General features: G+C 36.7%; 1 protein-coding gene across 1 annotated transcript in view; it reads left to right on the forward strand.

Annotated features, from left to right (window-relative positions):
- The window catches only part of LOC113237963 (ectopic P granules protein 5 homolog), a 67,569-nt gene that overhangs the window by 2,415 nt on the left and 50,972 nt on the right, over window positions 1–14,182 (forward strand). The window contains exons 3-9 of the mRNA XM_026474680.1: window positions 3,145–3,427; window positions 4,912–5,120; window positions 7,032–7,171; window positions 8,558–8,706; window positions 10,204–10,409; window positions 11,924–12,087; window positions 13,102–13,247. Of these exons, the coding sequence (XP_026330465.1) occupies window positions 3,145–3,427; window positions 4,912–5,120; window positions 7,032–7,171; window positions 8,558–8,706; window positions 10,204–10,409; window positions 11,924–12,087; window positions 13,102–13,247 (1,297 nt within the window). The remainder of the gene's footprint in view (window positions 1–3,144; window positions 3,428–4,911; window positions 5,121–7,031; window positions 7,172–8,557; window positions 8,707–10,203; window positions 10,410–11,923; window positions 12,088–13,101; window positions 13,248–14,182) is intronic.

Below are 14,182 nucleotides of genomic sequence, written 5' to 3' on the forward strand. Positions count from 1 at the left end.
TTTACATATTGGACTTTGTTCACAATTATATAGTATAGGGAATTCCCTGTTTGGGTGTAGTTGCCTGGCACATTATTATGAACTTACAATTTTAACACGATAGAGTTACGTATACAGAGTTATTTTTAAATTGGGCAGTATGGGGAAATCCAAAACCATAAAAGATACAGGGAAACTGTCTTAGGAACTATTAAATCCTTTTTTAATCGACTTCAAAAAAAGGAGGAGGTTCCCAATTCAACTTTTTTTTTTGTATGTATGTTACGCGATAACTCCGGTATTTGTGAACCGATTTTCATGATTCTTTTTTTGTTGGAAAGAGGGTACCTCCATAGTGGTCCCAATTCATTTTGAATAATATCATCCACCTCTAAGGGTGGCTGATCACGCATGAACATTCATTTTTATAAATAGCGCCTAAATTTTATTTAAGGAGCAATTATTTTAATGATTGGTTTTGCTATTCCCCAATTCAAGGCGTTTTTCTCTTTCAATATACTTTGAGTAGTGAGAACCGATTTTTATTATCTCCTGTGTCAAATAATTGAATAAAACTTGGCAAATAGATGTAATTCCACGTACTTTTGAGGTCGGTTTTTTTAGTACTCTGTACTGAGATTATTGTGAAAACAATTGTGAGTGAGTGTGCATAAAAATAAATAAAATATCAAAGTTTTTTTATTGCTAATCAACTCGATTTTATGTAAGGATCATTTCGTTGTACGGGACGATGAAGATCGGGACAGCTGAAGTTGGTCAAATTTCATGAAATATATTTCGTGCAAAATGAATAAAATTGACAATTTTTTTTATGCTAATAGACTCAATTTCTTAAAAGTATGACTTCATTGTATAGGAAGAAAAAAATCAGGAGAGCAGAAGTTGGTCAAATTTAATAAGTTTTTTTTTCTTAGAATCCACAACAAATGGCAACTCACCAATTTGTGGAGAATTCCCCAAACTGCAGGGATTTTGTGGTTGACTGATTGATTGATTTGTGGAGATTGGAATAATGTGGGGTTATTACATTTTACCATTTATTGATCTCCATAGGTGATACATTGATAGTTTGATGGTTATTGATAAAAAAAAACATCAATTAGAATGACATTATTGATTTTTTTTTGCAACATCACACATCACATGCCTCAGAGCCAAATGAAATAGTAGCAATAAAGCGCCTTATGAAAGAGTTCGTTCAGGGAAGAACTGCCGTCATTCCTATTCCTGCAACAGTAATGTGAGCATTACTGCATTTTGGTTTGGAAGGGCGAAGATGCTGATAAAATTACAGGCACATGGGACTTGTCAACTTACGTCTCAGGGTGACGGGTGCAGTGGCAACAAGTGAGTTTCATACTACTCATTAAAAAATTTACTTCGTGACAGAATGTACAGTTCGTACTTTTGCTTAACGATAAGTGTTTATTCAGCGAGCCACAATGTCTCGTGGCCATTCCTGCGCAGTGTTAGAAATTCTCTACAGTGTTTAGACCTTTGGAAGTTCATAATGGCTTTGGAGTGTTCAACATTCTCTTGAAACCAATTATTTTAGAGATGTGTTTCTTTAGTTCTGGAGGATGCGCTTTCGTCAGGGCGTATATGATCTCAATTGTGGGTTATTGTCAATAATTGAAGGGTTTGGGTCAATAAAGGCCTTAGCGTCGGCCCCATCATCTTGTGCTTCTTTGCACAGAGTGAACCCAGCTGTTTCCAGTACTTCCTAGTTGGTCGTAGTTAATCGTAATCCTGGTAAAATGTCTTAATGTTTTGCTTATTACTGTTTTGTATAGCCTAGAAAGATTTCATCCTTGACATAGCTGCCTATTATATCTGCATATAGCTGCATTTTATTTACGTGCTGGCTCTTGCCTCCTTCTGTACGATGAAACCCCCTATTTTCATCGTAGGCATTTCATTTCAGTCAGATTAAGCAAGGCATTCAGGGCTGCTCAAGGTGAGGTGGCTTGTATAGCCAGCAAGCATGCAGTGCGCTGTAAACTGCCCTATGTGTCGCATTGGTTGATTTAACACACCAAACAACGGAGGCATAATGTTACTATAGACCTAAGAATTGCCTCTGTAACCAGACAACTTTCAAAATCCAGCGTTGCACTGCCTTAAAATGCTGGCTTTATTTACTGTATCAGCTATGCGGCAGTTCCACCGAAGGTTATAGTCTAATGTTATTCTTATTTAACCTCTGTGGAAAAACTTAGCTGTAAAATAGCCTTGTCATTGAGAATTGGTTCGATTACCTTATTTAGGTTCCATAGTGAATGAGAATGTGGTTGTTTTTGTCATTTTTATGGACACTTCATTGACCTGACATCATGCAGATGTAGTGTTGAAACCTCCTTGTATAAGACATGATATAGTGCCCTCGGATCGTCGTCACCAGCCCCCGTAGCATGGCTACGCAAGATAGTCGCGACGCGCGCGATAAATTTGAAATAAGCGCGCGCTATTGGCTGTCTCAATCAGATCTAATTTAGGTAGCCAATAGCGCGCGCTTATTTCAATTTTATCGCGCGCGTCGCGACTATCATGCGACTTCAATATTCGTTTTAACCAGCTTATACGGAAATTGATCCATTATAAGAGCCCATAGAAGAGGTATAAATGAGTCATCCTCGTCAAAATTGTAATTAACTACAATCCTTTTTAAATATTTAATATGCATATTTCTATTTATAGTAATGACATGATAATAATAATTATTATTTATTTATTTCCGACAACATTTAAGGTCCATTTTAATGTTAGTAGAGCTTATCCTAGATTAATACTTAATAACTGACAATGAAATTGGCCCCTGTGCGAGTTTATACATCACCGGGCAATCAGGCCTATCAGCTATAGCTTTCAGGATGCCGTTACAGCTCACGCGCATCCTGTTCAACAGCGAGGCACTTTTCTTTCGCTAGACCGCGTCAAAGCCGGACGCGCGCTTCTGCTAACATGCTCGAGGCGATACAAAAACGCGGGAGCTGCATTGTACGATTATTTAGTATATTTGAACCACAAAATGCCTTAAACAATGTTATCTTTACTGTATCAGCTAGCATATTATAGTGGCCTAGTTAGTGATTTATCATACGTTCATGTAAAGTGTATATTATTAAAAATACCATAACTTCACAGATCCTCTCTAAGAGCAGTGGAAAGAGAACGCACCCATCTGTCTTGTGGTTTCGCAGAGGAAGAAAAGTCACGAAGCACACTTTGGAAAATCGAAAAAAGATATACCACTATGTCAGCAAAATGCACTTGCGGCTTGGACGTCCAGCGGAGATTTGCTTATGAGCATGCAGAATTGTTACGGGCGAGATTGCCTATTGCTAAGATGAAATTGAAGTCCTTATTACAAGATGTGCAGGATTCATATTGCCATCATCAACACGCAGCTTTGTTAGCACATTCTCAGGTTTGTACTAGGCCACTATTGAAAACTTAACTCTAGATACCACTTGAATATAATAAATAAATAACTTTCGAAATCCAATTCTTGTAACTCTATCTACAATATTAGTCGATGGAGTTACAAGAATTGGAGAGGATGTGGGTTATATTTTTCTGTATCTAATGGAGCAACAAACGTTTTTGACGCAATTCCACTTATGCCATTCTTCCATGAGTGGTGCGATATATTTCCTGATATTATAATTATTCACAAAGATCTATTCATCTATTCTATTCTATTCATAAAGGAAAATTCCTAACGTTCTGACCTACCTGCGGGTGTAGTTCAAACTAGGGCCACTTGTACTATTATATATTATAACATGTATTAATAGTAGTCCCATGTATGATAGTGACGGAGTGAAGATATTTATGTTTTCCATCCGTTACTCTCATCTCTGAACTGTATTCGCACTTTCCATCAGGCGCGGTGCAGTCATTTTGCCGAGTCACAATAAAAAAAAGAAAAAAAAAAGTCCCCTAGTTTGGCAAACAGACACATGTTCGAATCCTGTCAGCTCGAAGGAATTGTTTTGTGTTCGATCTTTGTATTAATAATTGCAACAAAAATCTTGTTTGTTTTAATAACATTTTTATCGTGTTTCCGTCGTTAATAAAAAAATATGACTTCAGAGTCTATGCATCCTCAAATGGCTTTGGTTGATTCCGCATAACAATGAAAGTGTTGAAACAATCACATGACTGAAAAAATATAGTATAGAAAATTTGAGGATATACACTGATACTTAGAATAATAACGCATAGCAACCGAATCCGCACACGCTAAGTGAGGCAAATTGAAGCGCTCCCAAAGGGCCTACACGAGCGGGCGGGCCGTCAGTGCTCAAGGTCAACTTGCACCGCGAACAGCTCAAGAATTTTAACTAAAAATGACGAAATGTAATGAGTGTAAAAATACCTCAGACAAACATAAAATAGATACTAACATCACATTCCATAAGGAAGTAACGCGTTACAATTTGTATTTTTATATAAATATTCACTAAAACCGAAAATTAACCTACTACTAAAACTAGCCTACATGAATTTGATTTTTGCCTCACTTGTGGCTGTTCGTTTGATATGAAACTATCATTCTATGCGTTATTATTCTAAGCACTGATATACTAAACGGTGTGAAAACACGATTCCTGAAAATTTTCACGATAGAAAAAAAAAACACAAACTTACCTCGACATTTTACAAGAAAACCGCTGTATTCTGTAGGTACTTTACATATAGGTGCCAATGATTTCTTTAATATCAATTGAACTAAATAGAACATGTATATACATAGTACCATTAGAGTCCCAGCCGCTCGACTCAAGCAAAATGAAATGTACGGAAAAAAATTAAATCAAGCTGAGGTAGTATCGACTCTTAAATGAAATGGATTTTACTCTGAGTTATAAACATTTTAATCGATAAACATCTTTGATTATCTTCCAGATCGAAGAACTAATATTAGAAACAATACAAAGTAACAAACACGAAATACGCGAAGCCCTGGCGCTTGTATTACAAGCGTTGCGGCTTTGTGATATTACGCCTGCTGCATTGGCCTTTGCACTGCAACGGTGGGCGACTATACTCAGTGCAGCATGGTTGCATGGGTCGGATTTACGACAGCTTCTACATTTGTTACATCATTTATTCAGGTACTTATAAACATAGCATTAGGTAAATTTTTCGAATTACTGCTTTAGTAAAAGGGAAAGAAACTGTTAGTTCTTTGGTACCTTAAAATAGTTTTTTCACCTCACTAGCTCGGAAAGGCTTTCTCATCATTAGAAATCTGCGCGCAAAAGCGGTTGCGCCAGCGTGGAAAAGATTTTTGAAATTCGAACTTTGCCATGGAATGTGGTGCACCTAACTTTTTCTTTCGATGAAAAAAAAACATAATGACATAACTGAAACATAATGACATTAATGATAACTAAATGTGTTTATTAAATTATTTGAATTCGTCGAAGAACTAAAATAATTTCAACGATCACTTAATCACACAAAATAAAATTTCACGCTAGAATAAAAATTCATGAGGTGTAAATTCAGAACGCACCCGAAGATAATTTTTTTCTTTTAATTAAAAATACTGATGTTTTGTAGTTCCACTTAACGATGCGCGATTGTGAATGATTTCGTTATTCGACTCGTTAGTAATCGCTAACCCTGTCATTCGAATGTCAAATCAGTAACCTACTAATTTTCATATTCGAATGATTTGAATGATCATTCATTACTAATTAGTAGTACTAATCCATATATTCCATAGAGCATTTCTGCTCGTGATCACCTAGCCCTCTCTGACATAATGGTAAATACTGTAAATATGACGGGGACAGGGATATTTTGGTATGGATATGATGAATGAGGTCTTCCGATATAATGATCGTTCGACTCGAGTCGAATGGTTGTGCTTGGATTCGACTTTGGCGAATGATTTGCCCATTCGAATGATTAGTATTAGTAACATTCAAAGTCGCGCATCGCTAGTACAACTGTTTTTCTTTCATTTACCATTTTCCTCGCTATAGTGAGGTGAAAAGTTGTGTTTCGCTCGGCAGCAAAGTTGTTTTGCGTCTCGTGTCTTTAAACTCTCGCTACGCTCAGGAATCTATTTTTCTATCTTAGCTTGCTCAGGTTTCAATACAAGCACTCGCGTTAAACAACAACTTTGCAGCCTTGCATAACAAATAACTATTTTTACGATACCAAGAAAGGGGAGGAACAAGTCGTACGTGGTGGTGAGCGACACGCTTGTCCATAGTAATCGGTAGCAGCACTAAATGAATAGCTCTATAGTTTTATAAAACACAAAGATCTAAGGGGCACTGCCTCTGCTCGTCACCGTGAGACATCAATTGACAAGTCCCATGTGCCTGTAATTTCACCTTCACCCTTTTCATTCAAAACCGGAACACACCAATGTTCACGTATTTGCTTGATGGCAGAAATTGGTAGTGACTGCCAGGATGGCTGGTCGCCTGTGGCATCTGGCACTGAGTGTATATTCAAGAATTGCTACCTGTTTGCTAACTTTTGTAAATAATTGCTACCTTTGTTATATTCTGAGAAATTAAAAAAATAATTGACCAGCCATTCTGATATCAGGGTGGCTGGTCGCCACTTTGTTCAGCATGAAGGGAGCAGATTTTCCAGAAGTATGCATTACCAATAATTGCTACTTTTATGAATTAAAGGTATCTTATCTTACTACATTAGAATTTTACGAAGTGATAAGCAATAGGACATAGGTGCTGCGGTCAAAGATCGTGATTTTTATTCTAGGGAGGACAAGACGGTCCGGAGTGTACATTAGATATATTAGTAAAGAAGTTACTGTGATTACGTACAAAAAGACATATTTCCAAAATATATATTCCTGTTAAAGTCAGGAAGCCCTTTTCTTTGTACACAGTATAGGGGCAATACGATTGAAAAGGTTACGACTGCTGTTCTACACCAACGTGTACCTTTCCCATCCACATCTTCACATTCGATCAGGTGGAAAAACGAAAACCTATCTCGACTAACAACTCTTATAATGAAGCTTCTTTTATCACTAGACAAATCAGGTCTGTGAGGTGGGCTGCGCGTGTGATGCATTTCTCCATCGGCGACAGGACTTCCGCTGCGCAAGCGATCGCGTTGCTGGACTTGCTGTTGGCCAGGCCACGTCTTGAGCCTGCTTTCGAGTGTATCGAAGGTTAGAGACTATGCAACAATAAATATTATGTTATATATACACATATCGACTTGTTGTTTTACAATTAAGGACAAAGCTCGTCAAATCCTACCGAATTATTCAGCCGGTTAGGTATAATTTTGCTTAACAGTTGATACTACCTTACCTCGATTTCCAATTTTTCGCGTACTTATATGGTTCATTTTCACAGCGGCAGGGACACGGGTTTTGTTTAGAGTTAATTTTTTTACAAACGAAATTAAAGCAATTTGAAAAATATACATCGTATGCGCGTTTTAATTAGTACAGTAGATATAAAAAAATCTTTGGTACATGTAACGCACACACTCAACATAGCCCCGCATTAGGGAAACCCTGCGTCGCGGGTGCCATGGACACACACATAGACCAACACAAGTTACACCCAAACTCATGAGAGAAATAAATGTAGGCCATACAAATATTTCTCCCGGCCCGGGAATCGAACCTGGGACCTCTGCGTGTCCGTCCGGCATGGTAACCGTTCGGCCACAGAGGCAGTTATAAACAGTTTGTAAAGTATGTACTTATTGAATAGAGCTGTTTTCTTGCAAAATTTCGAGGTAAGTTTGTGTTTTTTTTCTATCGTGAGAATTTTTTTTTTCACACCGTATAGTTAATCAGTGTACATCTTAAATTTTCGGCAACCGGGCGATATGTTTAATTTAGTGAAAATAACACTTGCTGATGAAACAAAACGCCTTCACTGAATACATTTTTGTTATTGCTATTATTTTGACAGCACAAAACAGAACAATGAACCATAATTCACTCAAAATATTTTTTTGCATAAGGCACAACAATGGTTGGCTGTGATAGATATATTTAGTAGCAGTAAAGCTCCTTGTGAAAGAATTCGTCCAGAAAAGTACTGCCACCTTACCTAGTCCTGCCGCCAAGCAGTAGTGTCATCATTACTGTGTTCCTGTTGGGTTTTGAAGGGTAAGGGTGCTGGTGAAATTACAGTCACATGAGACTTGCCAACTTATGTCTCAGGATGGCATTGCAACTGTTATGGCCAGGCGTGTAGCTTACCATTAGGCGCCCGATTTTTGTTTGTACAAGCTGCGTCACTGTCCTATAGGGTCCTGGCAAAACACCAGCGTCGCGGGCAGACGCGTCATTTATGCTGAGTCAGCGCCTTGTCACTGCCATGATATTATGTATAAGATATCAGTAGAATATATTACTGTATTATCATGTGTCTGTGTATGTATATATCGTGGTGGTCAATGAAGATTTTATCTATCTAGTGGTTAGGAGGGAACCCCCACGTCACAGTTCCACTAGTGTGTTATTCCGTGATTAGGTAAGATGGATGGCAAATGCGCGCTTAATTTTTAGTTAACAAAATAATTAATTTGACAGATACGGAAGGTGGTTGGGAGGAGTTAGACAAACACGGAGGCAGCAGTGCAGTGAGCGAAGGCACGTTGCGCGAGAGAGATCTACTTCAATTGCTACGTATCTTCCCATTGCGAGATCTCGTTGCGAGACTGCTGTTGTTTACGCATTCTGTAAGTATAAAGATCTATAGTATAAATCATAATTAGGTGTCCAAAATATAAACAAAGGTTATAACTGAGCACGAAAGTGCATTTTTCACCTCATTACTTCGGAAAGGCTTTCTTTCTGATTAGAAATCTGCGCGCAAAAGTGTTTTTTTGCACGCTAGCGTGGTAAAGGTTTTTGAAATTCGAACTTGACGATGGACTGTGGTGCACCTAACTTTTTCTTTCGATGAAAAGAAAAGATAATGACACGTTCAACTACGCGATTTGTCATATTTATGCAATATAAATCCGTTGGTATAATTTATTCTTATTATGGTTGACATTATTATTTCAATTCGTGAAAGAACTAAAATAATTTCAATAATCACTTATTGACACAAAATAAAAGTACAAGCAAGAATAAAAATTGATGAGGTGTAAATTCAGAACGCATCCGAAGATAAACTTTTTCTTTTATATAAAAAAAACTGATGTTTTATAGTTCAACTGTTTTTCTTTCATCTATCATTTTCCTCACTATAGGGAGGTGAAAAGTTGTGTGTTTCGTTCGGCAACAAAGTTGTTTTGCGTCTCGTGCTTTGAAACCCTTGCTACGTGGTTCAATTTTAGCTTCAAGCTCTCACGTCAAACAACAACTTTGCAGCCTTGCATAACAAATAATTATTAAATGTAATCTCCTATTTTGGACGATAATAAACGTTTAGAACACTCAAGCTGTAAGTTGATAAAACATGGAATAAATCACATTTTGCAATATATGTTTTTACTTAATTGCGTTTAATACAATAATTATAATAAAATACTGTTTAAGTTCGTAAGTAATTTTATGAAACTGTACCATCACTGTACACACTATTGGGATCAAAACTCATTTTCCTTGTGATCAAAATACATCAAGATGTCTATTTTGGGTCTCACTTCATCAGTAGGCATTCTCACTGCGCGATATGGCGCGACTTGCGCGAGAGCGACATAAGGCGCGAGATAATACTGTTTTCGCATAGAGAATAGTAATATCTCGCGCTTCTATGTCGCTCTCTCGCAAGTCGCTTCCTGTCGTTCTAGCCCTACTGAAATATTCCAGTGTATTATCGTTTTGATGACCTCGGCGGCTCAACGGTTTGCACTTTGGGCGTTGGATAATGAACTCCCGGGTTCGGTTCCCGTTAGGACCAATTTTGGAAATGAATTGTATGAAATTGATTCTAGTCTTGGTATCATTAAACAGGAAATTGCCTAGTTTTAGACACCAGGCAATTGTTGTGATTGTCTGGCACATTATTCTGATCACTTCAAAAACTCTGATAATTTTTTTCTTTTTTTTTTATGATACGAGCGAGTCGTGCTCATAAGCGATACGCCTGTTCATAAAAGTTGCAGTACCATTCAGAGCTTTATATCACAAAGATCTGAATTGACAAGTCCCATCGGCCTGTAATGTCATCAGCACCCTTACCCTCCAAAACCGGAACGCAGTAATGGTCATATTAATTGTTGCAGGATATAAAACAAGCACGCGAATTCGAGTGGGGCGACGCCTCAGGCGGATACGGAGTTCTCAAATCGTGTTGCGGCGTTCGAACCCTACTACATACTTTACAACGTGCTTTATTGGCACATCCTCATTATACTAAGCTACATGCGAAGTTGCAGGCACTCGCTGGTCATACGTTGCATGCTTTGGCCGCCCTACATTTGCATTCGAGGTAAGGTAGTACATGACGGAAACGCACCGATGGATCTACTAATAAATAAGGCGTCTTAAGGTGGGTGCACATTTGTGACATTTCAACGCACAGACACTCCGTGACGTCTCACGAAAAAACCGCCTTCCAACGGATCGGGTCGTGATATGTGACATCGGAGCATGACAGTACAAAAATTAGCATCCACACATGCTACAATGTTACGCGGTTTTGTACATACTTGACACTGGGTCCGGTGCCGCTGTGTTAAAATATCACAAATGTGGACTCACGCGTAGCCGTACTGCCAGATCTTATTTCAGATTTAAATTTCTCTTCAATAATTTAATTTAAAGGCACAATCAAGTCTTCAGTATGATGTGTATTTTTAGTTTTTTAATTAAAAAAATATAAACAAATTACAAAAGAGGTTATTAAGAGAATAACGTGTGGTACCTGTCTAAACCTTAATATTTTAATATAATTAAAAATTGTATTAAAATATTAAGTTATTTAATATTAAAATATTATTATAATTAAAAATGTTACTTCTGTCATTATTGTCTTAAACTCGATATAACACTTCGTTATATCGAGTTTAAGTACATGTAGGTAATACGTATTGATTTTTTATTAAAAATTGGTGATATTAATTTCATGTTTTGTGAAATTACTATGATTATGTCGCACACGAAATCAAATGCAGTCTTAACTCGAAATTGAAGAATAGAGAAAATACGATTTGAAAAAAAAATGAATCCAATATGTCGCCGCGGTTAGTTAAAAGGGCGCATGTGACAAAAACTCAAACCGAGAAAATAATGTTAAAAGAAATGAAATTAACAAATATCTACTTTTCTTTTGCGGTAACTTCATACCTTATCCACTTAGGAAAAAAAATTGTGGCAAATCGACCTTTGTTTAGATCATGGCAGTATACACATCTAACAAATATTTTTTTTAATGTCACGTGCGCCCTTTTAACTGATGGCGGCAGATATTCTCATTTACAAATGGATTTTTTTTTCATAATATCAGAGGCTTAAATCGCAAAGATGGCCTGAGGGGCACTGCCACTGCGCCCGTCACCCTGTGACATAAGTTAACAAATTGTGTTTTCTCAATTCAACAATGTTGAGTTACGACAGTATTTGGTTTACGTGCGATATGCAGGTTTTTTTTAAAGGGACGGTATGGGGACATCCGAAACCATAGAAAATACAAGGAGACTGTCTTAGAACCAATAAGTCTTTTTTTTATGAAAAGAAAAATTTAAATTGGCATAGTCAATTTTTGGTCAAGCGTGAATTGTCCATAAAAATGAATAAAATTGATTAAAATTTTTTTTAGAGCTGATCGACTCAGTTTCATAAAGCGATCATTTCATTGTATGGGACGAAAAAATCGGCACAGCAGAAGTTGTAAAAATTTCATAAAATTTTTCCATACAAAATGAATAACTATTTTTTTTTAATGCTATTAGAGTCTGTTTCTTTGTGTTTGAACTTTGTATTATTAATTACTTTCATTTTCAGTTACTCAAATGTATTAGAAGAGAAGATATTAGCGGAACTAGAAGCATGTTTCGCGGCAGGAGTGGCATTGTGCGGTTCGGAGCAGATGCACTTATTGCCAACGACCTTATTAGCTCAAGACTCTGCGAAGGACTTCTGTGTTACGCTTATAGCAGGATTACATGGTAAGGAACCTAAGTAGTTGTACTATTATGTTATACCAACATAACATAAATATATTGTCGGTGTTGTTTACAAAAAATAAAAGAAAAATTTCTGGGGAGCATGTTTTAGTTTTTCACAACTGTTTGAAAATATATACGTTCCGTCTTAAATTCAATTTTAAAACTTAAAGTAATTTTTTGTGCAATTTCTCCACTAGTATGTTGTAATTATTAATACAAATATCGAACACTTAGAAAAAATTCCTTCGATCCGGCCGAATTCGAACCGACGTCTTCTAGAATTGAATATAAAGACGGTGAAATATTCTGACATTCAACAAAACACTTAACTTAAACTTAATTAGAACCAAAACGCAGTAATGCACACATTATTGACATTAGTGAGCATTATTCCGTTCCGGTTTGGAAGGGTGCTGGTGAAGTTACAGGCACATGGGACTTGTCAACTTACGTCTCTCTCTGACTGGCGCAGTAGCAATGCAAAAAAAGTTCTTTGCGATTTAAATCTCTGAGTGACACTGCAACTGTTATGGATAGACGTGTCGCTTACCACCAGGCGCACGACTTATCCCTCCCGTCAGTTGATATTATAAAAAAAAGTCATCGATCAACTATTTTTATTTAGGTACATTTTTATCCACCATATACCATCATACGCGTCGTTATTATAACGTCACCTGTATAATGACTGGTATATCAACTATGAACTGGCAACCAGTACTATCTCAATTTTCTAAAGACTTTTTAATACTATTTCATACTCCGCAGTGTTGCAAGAAATTCCATTGTTTTTAATAACATGTGTAATAAAAATATTTCAAAACTACTTATTTTTATTTAACAAACCAGATGGTATATAAATGACGCAAAGAAGTTTTTTCTTCATCCTGTAAAGTTGTCAAAATTGAGATGGTACTTGTTGCCAGTTCACAATCGATATACCGCTATTATTTTACTGTATTCTATTGTAATATCACCGGAATATATCGCAAAAATTTTGTTTTCTGTCACCAGACGTAACGCCAAAGCGGCTTGACGGCCTGTTAATAGACTTGCCAGTGTTAACGTGCGAGCAGCGCACACGCATCGCTGCCCAGGCTTCGCTAGATCGAACCATGGATCACGAGCTAGCTAGGATGGTGTTGGACTTTCTTTTTCAAGTTAGTGCTCTGTCTATTAATAAATGTGTTGTTAATATTAAATATAAACTGTCACAGATTAAAATATTTGTACACAACAAAAAACAACATGGTAGCGTAGATTGTTGTCTTCAACTCGTGCTTCAAGGGATTGAGTAGTGTCAATTTATTTATGTTCATTTTATTTTTATAGATAAGGTACTACTACATCAACAGTAGTACATATACTCTCAGATAACAGTGTAACTTTCTTTAATAATAATAACGCACACACTCAACATAGCCCCGCACTAGGGAGACGCTATTCGAGAACGTTATTTTTGAAAACATTCCGGGAAGAATGAGAACTGTCTATATCTATTCGAACGTTAATTAGGTTGATTGTACGGATGATCTAGGTAGTGGACTACAGAGCTAGGTTAGTCTGACATCGTCGTACAATGCGCGTACCACGAAAAAACTACTCAATTTTTACATGAGTACTGAAATTGATGTTAAATATACAAATAAAAGATTTAAAAATTTCAAAGCAAATTAATGTATTGCTGTCCTCTAAAAATTGCTACTCGATAGAAGAATTCTTGCCAGATCGAGAGCTGTAATAAGAATAAATGTTTCGTCTGCCACCCAATAGCTTCTAATTTAAACTAATATTATACGTGCGCAAAGTCAAAGTCAAAGTCAGAGTCAAAGTCAAAGTCAAAGTCAAAGTATTTATTGCTTTCATGTGTTACAAATGATTTAAGATCATTAAAGTAGTTAAAGTAGTATCAACATGACCCTGTTAGGGCGCCGCAATTTAACCATATGTACTTAAACAATATCTTTTCTTTTCTAAATTAAAGAAAAGAAAAAAAAACATTACCTAAAGTTACTTTTAAATACTAGATTATAAATCAAATTAACAGCAAGTAAATCGAAAATATATAGCTGACATTTCACAAATTTCTTCCTCT

The sequence above is a fragment of the Hyposmocoma kahamanoa genome, unplaced genomic scaffold (genome assembly GCF_003589595.1).
Source record: "Hyposmocoma kahamanoa isolate Upper Pololo Valley unplaced genomic scaffold, ASM358959v1 94, whole genome shotgun sequence".
Classification (NCBI taxonomy): Eukaryota; Metazoa; Arthropoda; class Insecta; order Lepidoptera; family Cosmopterigidae; genus Hyposmocoma; species Hyposmocoma kahamanoa.